The 23,319-nt window shown below is 47.8% G+C and overlaps 1 protein-coding gene across 1 annotated transcript in view; it reads right to left on the bottom strand.

The window, feature by feature from the left end:
* Positions 1-21,547, bottom strand: part of RIMS3 (regulating synaptic membrane exocytosis 3) — a 35,235-nt gene extending 13,688 nt beyond the window's left edge. The window contains exons 1-7 of the mRNA XM_036744651.1: positions 21,409-21,547; positions 20,321-20,493; positions 16,954-17,207; positions 6,342-6,483; positions 4,651-4,763; positions 2,278-2,379; positions 232-371 (exon numbers count right to left, since the gene is read on the bottom strand). Coding sequence (XP_036600546.1) covers positions 232-371; positions 2,278-2,379; positions 4,651-4,763; positions 6,342-6,483; positions 16,954-17,176 — 720 coding nt within the window. The 5' untranslated portion in view covers positions 17,177-17,207; positions 20,321-20,493; positions 21,409-21,547. The remainder of the gene's footprint in view (positions 1-231; positions 372-2,277; positions 2,380-4,650; positions 4,764-6,341; positions 6,484-16,953; positions 17,208-20,320; positions 20,494-21,408) is intronic.
* Between the last annotated feature and the right edge of the window lie 1,772 nt (positions 21,548-23,319).

Genomic DNA, 23,319 nt, shown 5'->3' with positions numbered 1-23,319 from the left:
CCCCAGCCATGTTCTGCCAAATGCCACCACTAACTTCTATTTCCTGAGTCCTCCCCAGAAGGAAAGCAGTAACAAGAAAAAGTTCCCACCAATTCCCCACCTGCCTTCCCTTCTTGAGCAGTGCCCCAGCCATTCAGCACATGCCCACCCCTGCCCTCAGACAGGAAAGCTTAGGGTCTCCCTACTGAAGCCCTGGCTTTACCCAGAACCCTCTGTCCCAAGGACACTTACCTGCAACACCTTTCCCTGGGGACCCTCATCGAATAGCAGGGCTTGATGATACAGGGGGTCACATGTCTTCTTGGCCACCCTCGTCTTCTTCTTGGCCAAGCAGGCTCCATTCTCAAGCAGGTAAACCTTAATGTAGGTGGCTGGAGGAAAGAGATATGGAAGGCACAGTGGAGGGCAGCCCAGTGTGTCATCCCTAGGGGGTGGCTGTCTCAACCTTCTTTGAGTAGCCCAAACCTGACCGGTGGTTATCCAGCCTCTCCTTGAAGACCACCCAGGAACCAACTACCCCCAGAGGCAGCCCAGTCCACTTTGGAACAGCTCTGTTGGGGAGAATTCCCTTCCATCCATCTGAAATCGGCCTCCTTGAAACTTCCAGTCTTTGTCCTCTGGGGCTTAACAGAACAAGCCCGATCCCTCCTTCCACAGAGTCCTCTGATTACTTAAAGTCCGTGGTCATGTTCCCTTCTCTTCCCAGGGCTAAACAAGCCCGGTTCACCCAACCAGTGGCAAAAGAGCAAAGCCTTTACCATCCAGGTTCCTTACTCTGGATACTCTCTAACTTATCAGTGTCCTTAAAATATGGCACCTGGGGGCAGCTAGGTGGCGCAGTGAGTAGAGCACCGGCCCTGGAGGCAGGAGGACCTGAGTTCAGGACTGGCCTCAGACACTTGACAGACACTAGCTCTGGCCTCAGACACTTGACACACACTAGCTGTGTAACCTTGGGCAAGTCACTTAACCCCAATTGCCCTGCCAAAAAGCAAAAAATAAAAAAAATCAAAAAAATAAAATAAAATATGGCACCCAGAATTGAACTCAGTACTCTAATCTGATACCCTATTGTGTAGCAGAACTGTCCCAACTCTGACCTAGATTCTAGAACTGTCTTAATACAGCCCAAGATTGCATTCTTTTTTTTTTTTTGAAGCAATCAGGGTTAAGTGACTTGCCCAGGGTCACATAGCTAGTAAATATCTGAGGCTGGATTTGAACTCAGGTCCTCCTGACTCTAGGGTCTATCTTCTGTACCATCTAATTGTCCCAGCATTCTTATTTGTAGCTGCCATCCCGTACTAGTGATACTAATGTATCATAATACTAATAATACTTATATACACTAATAATACGTAATACTAATGTAACATAATACTAATACATAATGAGCCTGCAGTCCACTGAAACCTTCAGATCCTTTTTCAGGCAAAAAAAAACATAGTCTTGTCTCGTCGTGTACTTGGGAAGTTGATTGTTTTGAACCCAAGTGGAAGATTTTACCACGATCCTTATTAAGTTTTATTTTTTTAGACCTTCTTCTAAGTTGATGTTCAGTCATCATGACCATTCTTTTGTAGTCTTGTGAACCAGCTCTTAATCTACTTAACCGTATGTACCAGAGTCTAGCCACACATCCCAGGTCCAAGTCTTGTCCATAATGATAAGTCCAGGTAAGTTACATTAACCCCTCATCTACCAGCCCGGGAAACTTGTCAGAAAAGAACAGGAGATGACTCAGAAATGGCTTTTCTTTGGTGAAGCTTTGTCGGCTCTTTGGGACCACTCTGTCCTTTTCTAGATACTGCCTAGTTCTGTCAGTCGACCCTCTATTGGCACTTGAATTCTGCAGTCTTTCCTAAAACGTAGCCTCTACAATCAGGCCAGGAGCAGTAGACCGCCCCACTCCATCCCTCCCATGTGAAGTTGAATGATGGGCATTAGGCCCACAATGCCTTGACCTCTTAGAGGATGCCCATCTCCTTACTCTCTCAGAATTCCTCATCAGCCTCAGGCAGGTAAGTAGGATCTTAGAGATCTCATGTATAATCCTACCTCCTCATTTTATAGAGAAAGAAACTGAGGGCCCATGACTATACACAACTGGCAAGTAGCAGAACTAGGCCTTGGACCCAGGTGTTCTAATTCTAAATCTTCCAAGTTGGGGTGTGACACATAACTCGTGCCTCCACCTCAGAGACTTGGAGCTGGCCTGTCCACCACCTAGCCCAGCCCCTAGGACCTGATCCCCACTTCACCCTATGTTAGCCTTACCTGGGAGGGACTTAGAGCCCAGTTTGGGGGTAAGGCCTCGGGCCTCGATCACTTCCACTTCAAGCTGACCACTCCGGTCCATCATCGCAATATGAACATCCCCTGGGCACCAAGAAAGAGAAAAGTGAGTGCTGGCCACAGTGGGAAAGGGAACTGGGCTGGGCCTCAATTTTCTATATTAAGGGAGGTTGATCCCTACATTCTTCCTCCCAGTGACAGAAAAATCCATATAACAGAGAGTCCAAGGAGTAGAGGCTGGGAAATTTCTCGAGTTATAGTAAGTTAGGTTACCCAGTTTGTGGATTGTCCGTGCATAACATGGCTTGGCACATGCCTAGGTCACCAGAAATGGTGTCACCCACACAGGAGATGCTTGGGAGTGGCTCCTGGGAGACAGAAGACCTGGCATGCTTGGACAATGTATGTTGGCCTACCATGTGAGTTGGGAGCAGCCTCTTTCCTGATGGCTGCATAGCTGGAATTAGCTGAATCCTTAAAAGGATCTGACTGGGGCAGTCTGTCTCTTCTTTCCTCAAGTCCAGGGGAGAAGGACTTATTCACTCACATCAGGTGATGCCACATACTAATTAGGGGAAAGGGCCACCTCCCCCTTCTCTTACGCCATGTAGCCTCAAGAAATGGGCTTAGGGTTTTTGTCCGTTTCATTTGTCTTTTGAGTTTCTAGGTATAGGGAGTGAGTCCCCAGCCTGGGAGCTCAAGGTAAGGGGATACAGGAGCCCAGAATTATAGGCTAGATGTTGCAACCAGGCCAATAGTCAGCCAGTCAACATTTATTAAGTGCCTGCTAGGTGCTAGGCCCTGTGCTAAGTGCTGAGAAGACATGATGCAAGGGTGCTAGAGGCTTATGTGGTGGGACTAATGTTATGTAGGAACCAAATTAAGCTTTAAGCCTAATCTCCCTCCCTTCCTCAGAGACTAAGGTGGCATAGAGGGGATTGTATGCCTGAGGTGTTGGGGGAAGTGTTTGTATGCTTGTTCTTGCTGTCTTTGATGCATTTCTTTGTACAAGCTGATCTGCCTGTGGTCAGTTTGACTGTGGTAAATACTTAAAAGGAACTGGAGTGTTTGGACCCCTAAATTTAGGGGCTTTACCCAATGGTAGAGAGAGATCCCCTCATTTCCCCCTTAAAGATGTCAGAGAATCCTGGGGGTAGAGGGGAGGGGGTGAAATGTAACAGACCTAGCCCTAAGACATGTGGCTTGTGGGGAATCTTGGTTTGCTTTTCCCTCTCTCCCCACAGCCATCCAATATTCACTTGGGCAACCCAGACTCATGTTCATAACAGTCCAGGACAAATAAAACAGGCAAGTAAAATGTGATCCAGAGAAATTATATATGCAAACCAAAATAGAGAAGACTCGAATCAGCAACTGTTTGGAAGTTATCCATAATTTTTGCAACATCCAGGTCTAGGCTAAATTTGTCAAGTTGGTAGAGAGAGGGCTGGACTGAGGGGGTCAGGTGGGGAAGGGCAAGGAGTTCTTGTGACCTTGTCTGATTGGCCACAGCAGCCTAGAGGTGCTCAGGGGGTCATCCTAAGTCTCCTCTAAGTAGGCAGTGGGGCTCAAGGGAAACTGAGACCAGTCCTCCACAGCTTTGGTCTCCAGAGGGCACTACTCTTAAATGTTCAAGGCCAGCCTAGAATTACAGAAGGGATGAGTGACTCTCTACCTCGTCCCACTGACACCAGGGAGAACCTTGACCTTTGGGTCTCTGATGACTTAGCATCATGAGCTGTAGCTACAGCATGGAGAACCAAGGTTAGACTCTGGGAAGCACTTCATGGTGATGTCTATACCATGCTACCTAAACTACAGACATCCTTCTTATCTTCTGTACCTCAGCCCCATCCCCCACCCCCCCCCCAACATTAGTGAGCTTTCACCTCATCTTGCCAGGAAATTGGCCTCCAGGCCCTCTCCATACCACTCAGCCTTCCTGTGTACCCCACCCCTCTTTCCAGCTGCCCTTTATATGTTGGCCCCCTCTCTTAGAATGTAAGCTGCTTGAGGGCGGTCTTGCTTGTTTGTATATGGATTCCTAGAGATTAGCACAGGGCCTGGCACAAAGTGTTTACTAAGTGGTTCTCTCTCTCTCTCTCTCTTTCTCTCTCTCTTTCTGTCTCAGTCTCTCTGTCTCTCTCTTTCATCTATCTACGCATGTATCTATCCATGTGCTAATGGGGGAGGGGAGTCAGGGGAAATGGGACGTTCCAGCTTCTCCTATACCATCTAGTGATGAAATGAGCTCTCTGTTCTTCCCCGACAGGGCAGAGGTCCCCTCACCCCCTAAGAAGAGAACTGAGGAAGGTTGTGGCCCTTGCCCCACCCTAGTGACCTTAGGAGACTCACCCATTGGGGGTGTCCCCAATGTCTGTCTCCCCACAATCTGGGCTGGCCCCAGGCCATCCAGGAAGTCACTGAATTGGCTCTCAGCCCCCAGCCTGGCAGTGGGGAAGATGAACCTGTGAACAACAAGATAAAAAGGAAGTCCAGAGCACAAGGTTAGGAAACCCTGGGGATGTGGGGACCCGGGTACCTGGGGCCGAGATCCTCCTCTCACTGGTCCGTAGTCTCCCCCTCTGCAGGGGAGGAGGAGGGTAGGGGAGTTCTGAGCCAGAAGACCTGTGTTCAAATACTGACTCTGTAGGTACTGCCTGTTTGAACTTGGGCAGGTCAGCTCCCCTTTCCTGAGTCTCAGTTTCTTGCACTGTAAAATGGGGATAATAATACTATTTGTCATATCCATCTGTCAGGATTTATATGAGGAAAGGCTTTGTTAATGTTAAATCTTGTTGTATGCCGAAGCCCCTGTCCCCAGGGCAGGGGAGAGGCACGTTTACGTAAAACAGCCGATGCTCCTATGGAGTTTGCAGTCTAAAGGAGATGGCAGGATGGGGACAGACTGGGCCATAGCATTGGGAGCAACCTGTTAGGCCGCCTCAATTTACCAACGGGCCATTGGGAGCAAAGCTCTTGGAACGTATAGAAATGGGAGGAAGAGAAGGAGGAGAAAGAGGAGGAGGAGGAGGAGGAGGAAGAGGAGGAAAAGTAATCTCAAGGGGACAAAATGGAACCAGCTCTGAAAGTACTTTAGAGATCATAGGAAAACAGACCCATCCACCATAAGAGGAACGGTCGTAAAGCAGTATAATGATGGGTAGATAATAATGAGTGGGGTCATAGATCTAGAGATGGAAGGGGCCTTAGCAGCCATATAGAACAGCCCCCTTATTTTACTGATGAGGAAACGGAGACCAGGGAACTCCCTGTTAGATTGTAAGCTCCTTGAGGGCAAGGATTATCTTTTTCATCTTTTAGTATCCCCAGCACTGAGCACAGTGCCTGGCACATTAATAAATGTTTAATTGATTGATCTGTCATGGACTTGACCAGGACCAAACAGGTAGTAAACATCAGAGGTAGAATTTCAGCCCTAGTCCTGTGTTTTTAGAGCCAGTACTCGCTCCAACACACTGTATTGCTGCAGAATCCTAAAAGATCTGAGCTGGGAGGGACCTCAAAGACCTTCTTGTCCATTTCCCTCATTTCATAGAGGAGGAAACCGAGGATCAGAGAGGAGAAGGAACTTCCCAAAGTCCCTAAAACAAGTTAGTGTCAGGATTAGAACACAGGTCTCTTGGCTTCCAAGCAAGGACTTTCTCAGAGTCTTGTCATTCTTGAGCTTTGACTAGAATCCCAGAATTCCAGCCTTCAACTCTTGGTTCCCACCACTATTCTGTACTTAGCGCCTCTTGAGGGCAGGATTCTCTTCCCCTCTGGACTGTATGGAGGTCAGGGGAGGGAAGGAAGGAGAATCAGAGAACCATAGAATGAATGCTGGAGCTCAGAAAACGTCTAGTAACCTCACCTCCTCACTTTACAGATAGAAAAACTGAGGCCTGAAGGGAGAAATATCTAATGTCTCTTTGAGCCTGAAATGCTTTGACTTTTGAGATGACATCTGGCACTATTACAAAGGAAGGGTCCCTGAGCCCAGCCCATGCCCAGGTAATATGGGGGAGCAGGCAGGCAGGACGCACGTGCCATCGGAGCTGTTGCTGTTGGTGCTGCCGTCGGTGGATTCTCGACTCCCTTGACGCGTCACCCTGCTTCTCATCTCCACAGCGATTCCGGTCTCAGTGCTCCGCCTGATGCTGCTTGGTAGTTTCTTGGTTCCACCTTCTAATACACAGAGAGAGAATCCAGGCATCAACCACAGAGCAGTGGAAGGAGAGAAGACCATGGCAGGGATTTTCTGGGAGGGAGGACTGAGCCACAATCACTGGGGGGCCCCAGTGATTTCTGGTTGCCCCTCTGGGATGAGGCCTCAGGACCCTGGCAGGGTGAGGAGAGAAGGGAGGAAGACTTCAAGTCCTCCATGGCCTTCCCCTTGATCCCTTCTTGAGAGCAAGGAAGGACACTACCAGGAGAGGGGAGAGCCTCAGCCCCCATTTAGGAGGACATGGGGAATAACAGCATAGTTCCCTATACACACAGAGATATATACCATATCTGGAACCCCAGTCCCAAAGTCCCCCAGCAAAGATTGAGGAATTTCACACACCCCAAAATTTGCCAAACTTCATCCCCACCCCCACCCCTCTCCAGCTTTTGTTCCGTTGCCCCAAACTATCTAATATGAGTTTCTAGCAGTCATGAACTCTCAGGTATGAGAGTATGGGCATGAACAAGCCCACCTCTGGTTTGCCCTGTCTCTACCCAGAACTATCTTTGAGACCATAAGTGTCAGACCAACACCCCCCTGCCATCCAGCATCATCATAAATCCCAATACCCCATTTGAGTCTGACACCATTTACAGACTCTGTATCCCATGATCAATACCTCACTGTTTGTCTGTTACTTTCATATACCCATCATCTCAGACCTACAACTCTCCCTGACACCGTCTCAGAGCCCATCACTACTGGACCAACACCCTTCTGTCTGTGTGTGACAATATCATAAACGCCATCACCCTGAGATGAAACACCTTCTTCTGCCTGACACTGTCACAAACTTATATCCCCAGATCTACACCTCCCTCTCAACCTGATACCATCACAAAAGCTATCACCCTCCCACCAACCAATATTCCTTTTTCCTGACACTATCACAACCCTTAGCTGGGTAATTTAGAGGCAGGTCACTCACTTTTGGGGCAGCTAAGTGGCACAGTGGATGGAGTACCAGCCCTAGAATCAAGAAAACTCATTTCTGAGTTCAAATCTAGCCTCAGATACTTATTAGCTATGTGACCCTGGGCAAGTCACTTAACCCTGTTTGCTTTAGTTTCCTCATCTGTAGAATGAAGGGGAGAAGGAAATGGCAAATTATTCCAGTTTCTTTGCCAAGGAAACCTCAAATGGGGTCATCAAGAGTCAGACTGAGTAACAAGACTCACTTTTCTGGCTTTTGGTTTCCTCATTTGTAAAAATTACAGAGGGCAAAGAGGAGAAGATTGACTACATGATCTCCAAGGTCTCTTTCAGCTTTAAAATGCTATGATCTTTTACCAGAGGCCGTCACAGACCCCAGTGTCTCCTTCTTGCCCTGACACAAACTACAGAAGCCACTGACACTATCTTCTACCCATTTCAGGATCCCAAACAAGAGATCAGCCAGTGTCCGTTTGAAGACCTCTAGTGATGGGGAACTCGCTACTTTCTAAGGCATCCCATTCCACTTTTGGACAGCTCAGATTTCTAGGAGGGTCTTCCCTCCATTGAGTTTAAATCTACCTTCCTGGTCATGGTTTCTCTACCCTCATCTCTATTCTTATGCCCACTCCCTTCAAGCTCCCAAGGGGCCAAGCAGGAAAAAATCAAATCCTTCTTTCCCATGACAGCCATTTAAATACTTGAAACTAGCTATCATATACCTCCTATCTCACTCCCATCTTCCGTTCTCTAGCTTCACCATCCCCAGTTCTTTCATACATGATCTCAAAAGGACCTTCACTATCCTGGTTGCCTTCCTCTGGATGCTGCTCAGTTTATCCATGTCCTTACAAAAATTTAGTGCCCAAGACTAAACAACAGTAAAGATGCAGGCTGACGGGAATAGAGAATGGTGGCATTACGGACTCATTCACTCTGGACGCCACAGCTCTTGAAGCAGTCTTAGATTACATTTGCTTTTTTAGCTGCCACAGCCCCGTTGATTTATATTGAGTTTGCAGTTCACCAAAACCCTCAGGATCTATTGTCTATCCAAGCCTGCCCTCTATCCTGTACCAGCGAAGTTTATTTTTGCAGCAAAGTGTAAGATTTTTACACTTATGGTCATTGATTTGGTCTAATGTTATGGCCTGTCTAGATCTGACTATTGTCCAATATGTTGTCTATCCTTCCTAGTTTTGTGTCACCTGCAAATTTGATGAAGGTGTCATCTAAGCCTTTATCCAAGACATTGATAAAAATGTTAAATAGCCCAGGGCTAAATTCAGATACTTTGGCCAGGCAGTTGGAGTCCCACTTTCCTCTCTAATCCATCCTCCACAGGAGCTGCTAAAATGAGACTCCTAAAGCGCAAGTCTGACCATGGCACTCCTCCGTTCAAGAAATTCCAGTGAATCCCTATTGCTCCTGGGATAAACATACATTCTTCTGTTTGGCATTTGGAGCCCTTCACAATGGGGCTCCAGCCTACCTTTCCAGGTTTATTGATGTATTATTGCCTTTCACCCATTCTACATTTCCAGTCAAACTAAGTACATGGTCCTCATATATAATATTCTATCTCCTTTCATGGCTGATCCCCAGGGCCTTGAATATTCTCCCACCTCAACTCCAATGCCTCAGTTCAGCTCCAGTCACCTCTGACATGATAATTTTCCTGATCTTCCCCCTCCCCCACCTAAAGAGTGTCAAAATTATTTTGTATTTCCTCCTATGTATATAAATCACTTTGTATTTTTTTCTATGTATGTAAATGGTTTTCTCCCAGTTAAATGTAAGCACTTAAAGGACTAAAAATTTTCCTTCTTTCCTTCCTTCCCTCCCTCTCCCTTTCCTTTTTGCTTTTTCTCTCTCTCTTTTCTCTCTTTTTTTGTATCTTCACTGCCTAGCAAAAGGCCAGACATATAATAGGTGCTTAATAAGTGCTTGATTTATTAAAACTGGTTGATGGTTGACACGCAGCCTTCGTGGGTCAGGCCACTCAAGCTCTTTGGATCTGCCTAATTGGACTAGCGTCTAGTCCATATCTTTCCATCGTGTCCTAAAATACAGATAAACAATCTTCTGAGAAAATTCTTATCTTACAGTCTCCCTCTCACCTACTAGATAAGAAAACCTTCTACACCCAATCATCCCCAGACCAATGCCCCTCTCTTCTTGTTACCACCACACAGCCCAGAAAGGTTGTGGGAAGGAGGAGGAACGAAGGGGGAGTAGGGGGGTCTTACTAAGCCCCCTCCTCTGGAACAAGTAGGACTGGGGGGAGGGGGTCTCGCGTGACAGGCTGTGGAGAGGAAACGCGGAGGGGGAGGGCTGGCTCCCCTTAAGACAGCAGCTCCCTTCCTTCCCCTCGCCGCCTCCTTCGGTTGCCATGGTAACCTCCTCCGCATTGCAGAGACGCCCCCGCTCCTCCACAATCCCCCAGGCTGCCTCTGTGGGGGTGGGGGAGCCGTTGGGGGGAAGAGAATGGGCTTGGTCGAATCCATTGGCTGTTGCTGGGAGGGGGGTGTGGGAGTGGAGGAAAATTAAGCACTTGCCCACCAATCAGGGGAGGGGGGCGGGGGAGACCCAAAGGGAGGGCGTTTACCTGGGGGCGTGGCCCACCAGGGGAGGGTCCCAAGTACTGACATAAGCATGGGCGGGGTGTGGAGGGGTTCAGACTCCCAGTTTGGTGCGGGTGGCAGCGCAGGACTTGTAGGGTGGGACACTGCTTCGCCTGAGACGCAAGTGTTGGCTACCATGGTAACATCCTTCCTGGCCAAGAGAACGCTCCCCCCGCCCCCCGGGATGGAGCGGTTGTTGTCCGTTTACCTTCAGAATGGAGAGACTGCGGGGTGGGGGGAGAGAAGAGAGCATCCTGAATGAAGTAGCCTGAGCCTGAGCTGTGGGACCCTGTCCCCAGGGAAACACCCAGAGAGAATCATACACGTCCTCTAAAGTCACCCAGGCTCACAGGAGCTTGCCCAGCAGCACACAATAACAGTTCACACACATAGTGTGTTACAGTCAAACACAGTGTGTTACAGTCGAACACATAGTGACACCTCCTTGCACAACAGCAGTAATCACACACACGCACAGAGGGGAGACTCAATAGCCCTTTTTAAATATAGTCACACGACATCAGTACAGCTGCTCAGGGGGCAACACATGACCACACAGGCAGTCTCGTAGGTACAGTTGCACACTGGTAGTACAGATGCCATCCCACTGCAACAATTACAGTCAAAGTCATAAAAGCACAGGTTATGCAGAGCAATTTGTTAATATTAAAAACATTAATATCACATAGGATTTTAGAGCTGAAAGGACTTTAGACATATTTAGGCTTGCCATCTCATTTTACACATGGGAAAACCAAAAGAAAGCAACTTGCCCAATGTCACACAGCTAATAAATGGCAGAGCCAGAATTTGAACCCAGGGCTTCTGACTCCAAATTCTATCAATTGAAACTGTTACAGTCATAGGGTGACACAATCACAAAGTCATACTAATTACTAAGTCCTTCAGGGTTGCACAGTTTCACACATAAGTTCTCCCTCTGCAGAGGTGGAGTCATTAGGATTGGAGTCAGAAACTGGGAAAAGGACTTTGAGCTGAGAATAAGGCCAGGCCAAGGGAACCTCAAACCTGCTGAAAGTGATGAGGATGGAGCCTTAGGGTGGAGGATAAGATTGATTTGGCCAGGACTGTTCAGTCTCCAGGCCTCAGAGATTTCCAGCTTCAGTTGACACTCTAAATGCAGCAGGCAGAAATGGATGGACAGGAGGAAGAATTCCCCCCTGCCCCCACCCACAAAAGAGGGTATTAAGCAAAAGAGTTGGGTGGGCATTTCCATGGCCCATGAAAGATTTCAACTTGGGATGTTTTAGATACCTTTTTGGAGGTTTTTCCTTTTCTCATCATCTGATTTCCTCTTTCCCCCTTCTTCAAGATATTTCTGATGGGGCATGGGGGAGGATTGTTCAATAATCTCCCTATCTGAACTTGAAGGGTGTGTGTGTGTGTGTGTGTGTGTGTGCACATGCATGTACCAGAGAATGACAGAGTTGGAAGAGATCATGGAGTCCAACAATCTTATTTTACAGATGGGGAAACTGAGGTTCAGGGTAAGATCAGTGTTATGTAGCACTTTTGTTACACAGGACTTGAGCTCAGGCCTCCTGGCTGCAAGGACAGCAGTCTTTCCCTTGCATAATGCTACTTCCCATTTTGGGATCCATAGTCCCATGTACATCTACCTAAACCTCATCCCCCCGTCCAGGGCAAGAGTGGCCACCAAGGCACTATCCTTCTAAGCAGGACAGGATCAGGGGCAAGGGAAGGAGGACTGCTGTCCCAGGTGCTGAAGTAAGAAATCTCAAGGACACCTTTCAAAGGATAACCAAGTGCCAGAGCTGGAAAGACCTAAGAGATTATCTATTCCCGCTTCTCTGTGAATAAGAATCCCTCTACACACAAGTGGTCAGCCTGCATCCTCATCCAGTGATAGGGAGCCTGGTACATTTAAAGGCACTTCATTCTACTTTTGGAGAGTTCTAATTGTTAGGAAGGTTCTTCCTTAAATTGGGATGAAATCTCTCTGTCTTTCCAATGTCCACACACTGTTCCTACTCCTGCTCTCCAGAGCCAAGAATAACAAGCCTAATCCCTCTTTTCCATAGGCCTTCAAATACTTGAAGATCATTATCATACTCTGCCCCTCCTTTAGACTAAACACCTTTAACTTTGGATGTGGTCTCCAGTCCTTTTCCCACCCTGGCTCTTCTCTGGATTCTCTACAGCTTGTCAGTATGCTTCTTAAAATGTGTCTCCAGAACTGATCACAATATTTCAGATATGTTTTGACTGAGGCATAGGACAGCTGGACCATTCTGTTCCTCTCTTTGGCTCTATCCTTTCCTTCAGATTAGCCATAGTCCTCAGACCTGGGGAAGCAAGAAGAGAACATTTCCTCTACCTCCAGTGATATCAATGGGCCTCAAGCTTTTTCCTTCCCTTCCCAGAAGCTGAGCTCCAGGAACCTGGATACTTGGTGTCGTAGGATTTAGAGCTGAGGTCTGATCACAGTCATCCTACCTTTTGGAGGCCTAATGGGTCCATTCTACCTGCTCTGGCATTGACAGTAGAGGCATCACTTTCTTTGGATCCAGAGGTGGCTGGAACTGCTGCCCACCACCACCCTTGCCCCCAGTGATTCTGCCTGACTCGTGGGGTTCAAACTCCAACTCCTCCAAAGTCTAGTGCCCCCAAACCCTGAACCCCTAATGTCCTCCTTAAAATGTGGTACCCAGCATTGAACCTTGTAATCCAAAGGAAGTGTTTAGACTGAAGAGAGCAGGACTATCCACTCCCTTTAGGTTCTTCTTGCTGCTTTTCATACCTGACATTCCACTTCAAGACTCCCCTGCCTGGAATTCTTTCTTGCTTCACCTCCATCTCTTAGTTCAAAGCTCAATTCAAGCAATACCTTCTACATGAGGGTTTCCTACCTCCTTCTCAGCTTGTGGTGCCTTCCTACTTTGTATTTATTTTGTATGTGTGTATAAGCACTTCCCCTTAGAATGAAGGTACCCTGAGGATGAGGACTGTTTTGTCTTATTCTGACTAGCACTTAGCATAGTGCCTGGCACATAGTAGGCACTTAATAAATGTTGGTTTACTGACGGACTGGTGAATCTCTACTGTATGTGCTTGGGGCTTCTTCCCTGATTGCTTCTCCCTTCCTCGTGAACCCTTCACACTCCAACTATATCCAGCCTATGTCCCAGCTTCCTCGACATCCAATTCACAACCTCCTTAACTCCTATCCAACTCCATTCCTCCCCCTATCCTAACCCAGCCCCAAATCCCCCAAACCTCAATTTTCCCAACCCTCAACAACTCACACTTCAGCTTTGACTTGCAGTCATGCTCCCTTACTCCTTGGTCCCCTAACCCCAAACACATAGCCTGCCTTCTTACATCCTGAGTTCCCAGACAACATTCCCTGGCCTAACCTCAGCCTAGCCCCATTATCCCTATGACCACAATATCTCTTAGAAAGCATGTAGAGACAAACAAAGCACTCTAAGAAGCCACCCTAACTAAGCTCTATAAAGTCCCTGCCCCCTAGAAGGAGAGATGAAATCCTAGCAAGGCTGGCCCCCCTCCTTCCCCACAGGATATATTTTAAGGGAGGCGGGAAGGAGGTTTCCAACAGCCACCCGGAGCTTTTGGGGAGCATTTCCCCAGAGTCTCTAGATTCCCTCCCTCTTCTCTTTCCCCCTCCCCCTCCAGTTCCTGGAGGCCTATTTTGAGGTTGGCTGGGGGAGTTGTTGCTGTTCTGAGCAAAAATAAGCAAGAAGAGGTTTTAAAACAAAACCAGCTGGTGTCTGGGGTGGCACAAACCTGCAGCAAACAGGGGGTGGCAGTGATTTTGAGTGTGATGGGTGTGCGTATGTGTGTAAGAGAAAGAAAGGAAGGAAGAAAGGAAGGAAGAAAGAGAGGAATTGTGTGTGGGGTGTCTGTGATGTGTATGGGCATGTGATCCTGGGCCACTGTGTACATTTATAGCTTTATATTTCTACATGTGACTAAGATATATGTGTGACTGATATAGGAGATGGAGCTTCCTGGACACAGAGCTGGCAAACCTGTGGACAAATCCCAGCTCCTCCACTCACTCACTGACTGTGCAGCCTTGAAGAAGACCCATTCCCCATCTGTGGACTTCAGTTTCCTTCTCTGTTGAATGAAGGGGTCGAATTAGTTGGTGTCTAAGGACCCTGCTATCTCTAATGATCTAGGACTGTTCTGTCTCTGCCTGTGAGTATGTCTATGATTTGTGTATCTGCCTGAGACAGAAACAGAACAAAACTAATCTCTCTTCTATGGCAGTCTCTCAGATACTTGAAGACAGTGACCACATCCCTTCCTAAGCTTTATCTTCCCAAGGCTAAACATGCCTGATTCTTTAAACTTTTCCACTGATCATTTAGACTGTACTCCCCTCCCTATCCTGGTCACTTTTTTCCTGTACTCTCTCCAACCTATGAATGTTGTCCTTAAATGTGGTGCCCAGGGCCTGAACACAATACTCCAGATGTTGTCTGATCAGACCAAAGACAGTGGGGCTATCACCTTCCTTCCTCTGGCCACTGCTCCCCCTTTCATGCAGCTGAACATCATGTTAATTGTTTAGGCTGCCATGACTCTTTGTTGACTTACATTGAGCTTGAAGTACACTAAGACCCCTAGACCTTTTTTCATGCAAATGGCAAATGGCTGCCTAGCCTCATCTCCCCCATTCCCACCTTTATGTGTGTTTTTTTACCCAAAGTGAATGACTTGAAGTTTATCTTTATTAAAACACATCTTCTTAAACATAGCCCATAATTTTACCCTCATGAGAGCATTTGTGATCCCAATTCTGCCCGTGTGTTACCTTTCCCTCCAAGCTTCATTGTAATCTCTCAATTTGACAAGCTTGTCACCTATTTCTTTATCTAGGAGAGTGACAAAAATATTGAATACTACAGGACCAAGAATAGAGCTCTGGGGCATGCCGCTAAGCCTCTCTCTAGATGACATATATCCATTAACCACCAATCTCTGGGTTCAGTTCCAAATTGCAGTTCTAATATGTACCCACAAGTACACATATCATAAGAAACTTTGTCAAGTGGTTAGCTTAATCAATCACTGACTCTACCAGAAAGCATTTATTAAGCACCTAGTGTGTGCCAGGCATTGTGCTGGGCATTTAAGTCCAAGGGTACTGTGTTTGCATCTTTCCCCTGATCTACCATCTAGCTACCCTGTCAAAAAAGGAAATGAACTTGATCTGGCATGACTTGTTCTCGATGAATCCATGATGACTCTGTGATTATGGCTTTCCTTTCTAAATGCTCACAAACCATCTCTTTAATAATACAGTCTATGCTGTTTGAGTACTACTACTACTACTGATGACAACACCACTAATAGCTATCATATTGTATTTTAAGGTTACAAGGCATTTTACATACTCTATCTATCACCCTTGATATTTACAATGAGATAGCTTGAAGACTGTGACCACATCACTTCCTAAGCTTTGTCTTCCCAAGGCTAAACATGCCTGGTTCTTTAAACTTTTCCACCTATCATCTAGACCCTAGTTCTCTCCCCATCCTGGTCATTTTTTCCCGTACTCTCTCTAGCCTATCAATGTTGTCCTTAAATGTGGTACCCATGAGATAGCTAATAAAGGTTTTATTGTCAGGTTCCCTCTTCTTTCCTCTTTCGAAAACTCAGAACATTTGCATGTATTCATCCTACGAGATTCATCTCCCATTCTTTCCAGTCTCTAAAGAAGCCCCAGTGGTGGTTTAGTGACTGCACCCACAAGTCCATTCAGTCCAGTAAGACACAGTTCTTCTGGGCATTGAGAGCAGCTGGAGTTCCCCAAGTCTGACCATGTTACCACCACATCCTCCCACAATAAATTCTGTTGGCCCCCTACTACTTCCAGGGTCAAATACAACCCCCTCTGGTTGATACCCCCAAATCACCTTTCCAGCCTTGTTTACACAGCCCTTTCATATGCTCCACTGTCTAGTCAGATTGGCCTTCTGGCTGTTCCTCATACATTGTGCCTCATTTCCCATCTCTGAGTCCTAGCTGTCACTAGCCATCCCCCATGTCTGAAATGCACTGCTTCCTCCCCTCCTCTTCTTCAAATCCCTAATTTCCTTCCAGATTCAGCTCCATATCCATTTTTCCATGGGACTTTTCCTAATCCCTCCACTGCTAGCATCCTTCCTTCCCAAATCTCCTTGTAGCTGTATATACCTACATATAAAATGTATAGACATGCCTCTCACATGTCCAGAATATAACCTCCTTGAGGGCAGGGGCTGTTTCCCTTTTGTCTTTGTGTACCCCACACCTGGCAAAGTGCCTGACACATAAGAGGCATTTAAATGAAATGCCTTTTGATTTTTGATTGGTCGATGGGTTGACGACTTATGCATGAGTCTATATGGACATGTGTCCCTGACTAGTGCAAATATATTATATGTATGACTGTATCTAATTGTCTTTGGGTGACCTCTTAGGCAATGATATTTATGTTTTTGTCCTTGTGAGACTGTATGTTGTGTGACTGTGAGACTCTTTGTGCCTTTACTCGCAGTGTTGGGTTTCCCAGAGTGAGTTTCCCATCGAAAAGCTTTTTGGCAGGTCAGAGATGCACATATATACACATTCTCTCTCTCTTTCTGTCTCTCTGTCTCTGTCTCTCTCTGTCTGTTTCTCTCTCTTTCTTCCTCTCTCTCTCTCTCTCTCCCTCTCTCTCTCTCTCTCTCTCTCTCTCTCTCTCTCTCTCTCTCTCTCTCACATACACACACACAAGCTTCTGGTTTTGCCTAGGCCTCTGTACAGGTGCCTGGCCACTACTGGCCCTCAGCTGCCCCAAGGGTCTTGCCCGTTGCCCACTCATTCCCTTACCTGGCTGGGGTAGCTGTAGGGAGCTCCGGCTTCTCTGGGTCAAGCCCACGATGGCTGCCATCTTGGCCCCCAGACTGCTGCGGCGCTTCTTGGCAGTGCTGGCCCCAGCTGTGCCCCCAGCCTGCTCCCCGCCACCACCAAACACCTCACCGCTGATGCTGGAGCTGCGTACCACATTCCGTGAGGCCGCTGCTGGGCCTGTGCCTGGCTCCCCATCAAACATGGTCCTGAAGGTGTTGGGCCCACAGGCAGCACTGGGAACAGGAAGGAGAGGGCCACTTGTCACCAAAGCCCTGTCCCCAGGCCCAAGTCTAGCTTCACCCTGAGCCTTCAGCTGCAGCTGAAGCAGAGGGCCTGGACCCAGGGCAGGGGTCATATGTCCTTGCTGTCCTGGGAGCTGGCAGTGGCTCCACGTGTGTACACTGGGGACGTAAAAGCCAGACAATCCAGCTCCTTAGCCTGGAGTCTGCTCCAGAGCTCAGGGGCTCCCTGAGCACAGGATCATGTTTTCTCCCTCAGAACAGGGGCTCCTTTAAGACACTGCTGTGCCTCTTTGCCCTGGGTTAGGGAGAGGGGATCCCTAAAGGTAAGGCTGTATGTCCCTTAGGCTGCAGGATTAAAAGTTGCCTTTGCAAGTTCCCCTCCCCAACCTGAAGTCCAGATGGAGGTCACAGAAACCAGAGGTAGGCTGGTCAGTGGCTGCCACCTCCAGGAAGTGCCAAGAACAGGTAAGGGGATGGCGTCCCACTCAGCCAGCTTGGTGGCTCATTTTTCTTCCCCCTTGTGAATAATTGACACCCCTCCTTTTCTCATTGGGCAGATCCTCTGACTTCCAGGAAAGGTAAACTGTCAGCTTGGCCCAGTGGGAGCTAACTCATAATCCCTGAATCCTAGGGATCAGACAATATTAAGCTGTGCCCAAGGGACCTGATCTATCTGGGGAATTTGGAGGGCTGAGGACAGCGCTGATCCAGTCACCTAAGCCCCAGTACATTCAGTCCACAGGTGAGAACTGGAAGGATGCTTTGAGGCTTTTGATTTATAGCAAGAAGAGAACTTAAAAGCTACCTAGCCAATTCCACTCTTTTTACAGGTTGGGAAACTGAGGCTCAGATAAGTTCTTCCTTGCCCAAGGTCACAGAGATAGTAAGTGGAAGAGGGGGATTTGAATCTAGGTCTTCCATCTCCATACCTGGTGCTCTGTCCATGACACTATTTCACAGATGAGGACACTGAGGCCCAAAGAGGGATAGGGACTTGATCAAGATCTCAACATGAGTCAGGCGGACTAGAACTAGGCCTCCTAATCACAAGACCAGGGCAAGCATTGTATCTGTGCTTATCTGGAACACAGGAGGCACTTTATAAATACTTGTCTCGTTGATTCCTACCATGCTCCCTTCTTTTCTTCCCTGTTTACTTGGTATTCATGCACAGTCCTGGGGACTCAGGTTTCAGGGACTTATAGTCCCAGGAAAAGAGCTCACAAGACAGCTTCTCTCCCCTTCAGGGACACACCTCTACTCACTTAGCACTCTTTCTAGGCCTTCTAAAATGCTAGCCCCTGCCTGTGCCCACCCCAACAGACTTATTCCCCCAGATCATAGGAGAGGGATGGGCTAGAGCGGGGGAGCTGAGGGCAGAGGCTAGAACACATGTCAGAGCTACAAGGGTTCCTAGGTAATAAACCATCATAGCAGGAGACAATTTTTGAACTTTGAACATAGAATATTATGGCTGGAAGGAATCTTTGAACTTAGAATGTTTAAAATGGAAGACAGAATGTCAAAGCTGGAAGGAAGCATAGAACAGAGGACTTAGAATGTTTGAGCTGGACAGTACATTAGAACATACGATGTCGGGGCTGAAAAGGGCATGAACATGGACTCCACTGCAGAAAGTGATCTTTGAACATAGAACGCAGAATGGAGAGGTAGAAGGGACCGTGGAACACAGCACATAGATCACAGCAGGAATGAATTTAGAACATGGAACACAATGTCAGAGCAGGAAGAGGATGGATACAAGATGTTAAAACAGAACATAGGATACAAGCTAAAAGCAGTCAGAGAACACAGAATGTTAGGAAATAGATTGTCAGAGCCAGAGTCACTTTAGACTCTCCTATCTAATGCCCACATTTTAGAGATGAGGAAGTTGAGGCCCAGGCAAAGATAGAGATCTAGAGACCAAGAAGCAAAACAAATATACTCAATATTTGTTGAGTGGATTTGATAACCTATTTTTTTCATCCTTTCTCAGCCAGATGGGAATCTACCTCTTCCAGGGAAGTAATTTCCTCTACATATTTCCTTTGCCTCCTGTAGGTACCCAGTTAAAGAGCTTCATGTTGCAAATCTTACTTGCTATGAAGTCCTTATCTCATCTCCACTTCTGCTGCTCTCTCAGAGAAACCCCTAAGACTATTAGAGTAGGAAGGATTGGCTCCTCATATCCCATGTTCAAAAGCCAAGGACCACAGGGTCCTCCCACCTCCTAGCCAGTCCCTAGTGTCCCATTTCTGGCTCTGGCTGCTCAGCCACAGCCCAAGGACTTAATGCTGAGAGACTTGGATGTGTGTTCAAAGACCTGGCATGGACCCATTTGCCCTCTGCCTACTCATCCCTCATCACTGCCCAGTAGGGCAGCTCCCTTCAGCCTTGGCCCCAGCCCCAGCCAATGCAGAAAGGGGCTCTCTACAAGGCCCACACTTGTCAAGTACATCCATCTGCCCATCTTGACTGGTCAAGCAGCCCTTCCAACAAGCCAGCAGGGCAGCCTGGGCTGAACTCACACTCTTACACAAGCCTGAAGGGCCTGGGAACAGATCATCAAATCTCACCCCACCCACAGATAAAGAAAACAAGGCTCAGAGCCAGGAAGGGACCTGCATAAGGTCACACAGTGAGTTTGTAGCAGAGCCCAGACTGAGCCACAACAACCTGAGGGAGGCTGAGTATGTATTCTCAATCCCATTTCACAGATGGATCAATAAGAATTACCTCAAAACATATGGCCAGTAAGAGACTATTTCCTAGTATGGCAGTATCTCCTCTCCTACCATCAGCGGGTCAGGAGCATCAACTTCACAGATATCCTCGCTTCTCCACACACACACCCCGAGCTTCTGTGGATTTTATCTTTAAATCTCAAGAGCTGAGAACAATGGCCTTGTATGCAGTAGATGCACAATAAATGTCCTTTCCTCCCAACTGTCCAGAGACTACTGGATAGGTATGGGCCCTGGTCCCTCTCGGGGGGAAGGGAGATGAGGCAAGGTTCTACTCCACTTGGAAAGCCTCTTACTCTATTGTAAGAGTGACCCATCCCCTTCCCACAACAAAACAAACAAAAAACTTAAACTCACCAAACTGAAAAATGTGGGTGCGGTCCTTGGCATCCCCAATGGAATCAGCGCTGCCACCGCTGCTGCCGGGGAGCCCCTCTCAGGAGCTTGTTCTCCTGAAGCATTGGAACCGAGCCTTTGATTTACCAGCCAAATCCACTCACAGTTACCCCAAAGTGATCAGGATGGGTTCCCTGAGGAAGGTGGCATCACAGGAAGGTTTAGAATGAGGAGGGGCCCCCAGGGCTGCCTCTTGCCCAGAGCCCCGCCCCATCTGTGTCTAATCCAGGGGCCCAGAGGACCTGGCATGTCCCCTCCCACTGCCTGGAGGAGAGATATCATCCCAGTTGGGGTTTCAAAAGCCAATTGTGAAGAATGAAATCCTGGGTTCATCTGCCTGGCTTCAGGCCTGTAGGCTCCGCTGCTAGGAACAGACATGGGTCCCAGACCTGATAGGCTCCCCCAGTGTACTCCCCCCTATGACCCCAGCTCATTACTAGCATCAACTCCCTCCTGCCTGGGCTCCTCCCAGGGCTGGAGGCTGGGGGCTGGGGGCTGGGGGCTGGGGCCAGGGTCACTGTGGCCTCACAGGTGTGTCCAAGAATAGGCAATTCATCAACAGCCACAAGCACACGGAGACAAGCACACACATAGCACAGAGTGAAGCAAACACACACACAGGGACACATATAGAAAGACAGGCACACACACACACACACAGATACACAACCCAAGCAGATGTATTCTTGAGTACACACCCTAAGAGACCTAGAGATAGCCAAGGAACAGATCAAGGCGCTGGAAGCACGTGTCTGCCCTGGGTTGTAGAGGATTGTCTCCCCAGAGTCCAGGCCAACAGCCCCCCAACCAGAAGCACACACAGAGGGACCATGACATGCACATTCACACACACACACACACACACACACACATAACCTTAGAGGACTGGACTCACAGGGAGATGCTCATGGAGAGGTGGCCATAGAGGCTTGCATGCAAACACACACAGAGACAAGCCAAGAGACACACAAGCATCAAACACACACACACACACACACACACACACACACACACACACACATACGGCTGCTGGCGTTGGGGTATCTTACCGGCAACTGCAGAGTCTGAGGGTGAGGTTCAGGCAGAGCTCTGAGCCCATGCGTCTCTCTCTCTCTCTCTCTCTCTCTCTCTCTTCCACACAGACATACACGTATGCTTGCAAGCGCGCGCGCACACACACACACTCACACAGATACACACACACACACACTCACATAGAGCCTAGTCTGGTGGCAGGAGGGGGGACGACAAAGGAGGAGCATAGGAAGGTTTCCGGAGGGAGGGGGCGGGGGCGGGAGCAGATCTCATCTCCATGGCAACCATGCTGACCCAATTCTCCAGCCCGACCCGAGAAGGGATTGGAGGGGGGAAAGGGGTGCGGCCCAAGTTGGACTGGGGTTCCTTGAGATCCCATTCTCCCCTCTTTTCTTGGGACAGAAACTCAAACCCAGATAGCTGAAAAGGTCCTCGGATATTATCCACCACCATATACCCTTCCACCTTTTCATAAAAGAGGAAACAGGCTCCAAAGGGGGGCAGTGACTTGACTAAGATCATAGAATCTTATGGGTCTGTAGGATTTGAAGGGCTCTGCAAGGCACTTTGCTATGTAAAAATGAAATGAATCCAGCCCACAAGGAGTTTGTTATTGGTCCAGTCCAGCTGCCTCCCATTTACAGAAGGGTAAACGGAGGCCCACTGAGATGAAGAACTTGTCCACAATCACACAGCCAGACTAGTAGTAACTCAATCACAAATTAATTTAGTAGAGCCCAGGGACAGGAAGGCAGGACTACAAAGCTTTCTGGCAGAGCTGGACAGGCAAGGCAGGGCACAGCACTCAGCCAGCCCAGTACCAATCTCCTGAACTGGAAGTCACAGATCTGGCATCTCCCATCCCCACTGCCAGAAGACTCCTTCTTTCCTCCTCTGTTTCCCTCCAGTTCCCAGCCCTCAGGATCGATCTCTCCTTTGGGTGTTTCCAGGCTGAGATGTAGAAGCACAAGCTGGGGTGGAGGGACTATAGCTAGGGATGTGTCTATTCAATTCAAGAAATAGTTATTAAGTGCTTACTGTAGGCAGACCCCTGGACTCACTGCTGGAGAATAAGCCCATTTTAGATAACACAAGCTCCCTTCCTACTCCTTGGAGTACACAAGTCTCATAGAGGAATATCAACAGATAACTATGCCACAAAATACCTAAGAGCTTTAAAGTGTTACAAAATTAAGTAGTACTACATGACATCTGAGGAGGATGGTCATTCCCGAAGTCAGGATAAAGCTTCCTGGAGGAAGAGGCATTTGGATTAAGCTTTAAAGAATGAATGAATTCAATGGAGGGAAGGTAGACATTTCAGGCATAGAGAAAAAAGGAGGAGCAAAAACTTAAAACAGGGGGCATGAGGCTGTAGAAGAACTTGGGTGACAGGCAAAGAGGCTTGAACTTTAATCTGTTGGCAATAGGGAGCCAGAGAACACTTTTTGAAAGAAAAGGTGATTTGATTCCTTGTGGGGGATATTCTGGAGGGCTTTGTAAGGAAAGCAGCATGGCATAACGGACAGAGGACTGTATTTAGGGATCGCAGGGCCATGGTTTGAATTTGGACTCTGAACACTAGTAGCTAGCACTTATGTAGTGTATTAAATATGATCTCCACAGTGATGCTGTGAAGTAGGTGCTATTTAATATTATCTCCATTTTACAGATTAGGAAAGTGAAGCACAGACAGGTTAAGTGACTTGCCCAGGGTCACCAGTGACAAAATCATTTACTCTCCTGGAGCCCCCACTTCCCAATACACAAAATAAGGGGGTTAATTTTGATAGTTTATACCATCTCTTCCAGCTCAAAATATGCCCTGTGAATTTTCTGTCAAGCTCAGGATGTTCTAGAGGGTCCCTGAAATTCTTTCCAACTCTGAAATTTTCATCAGAAAGATGAAAGATTTCATCAGAAAG

The sequence above is a fragment of the Trichosurus vulpecula genome, chromosome 2, assembly GCF_011100635.1.
Source record: "Trichosurus vulpecula isolate mTriVul1 chromosome 2, mTriVul1.pri, whole genome shotgun sequence".
NCBI lineage: Eukaryota > Metazoa > Chordata > Mammalia > Diprotodontia > Phalangeridae > Trichosurus > Trichosurus vulpecula.
Note: the sequence above shows the minus strand (reverse complement) of the source record. Positions and strands in the feature narration are given on the sequence as shown.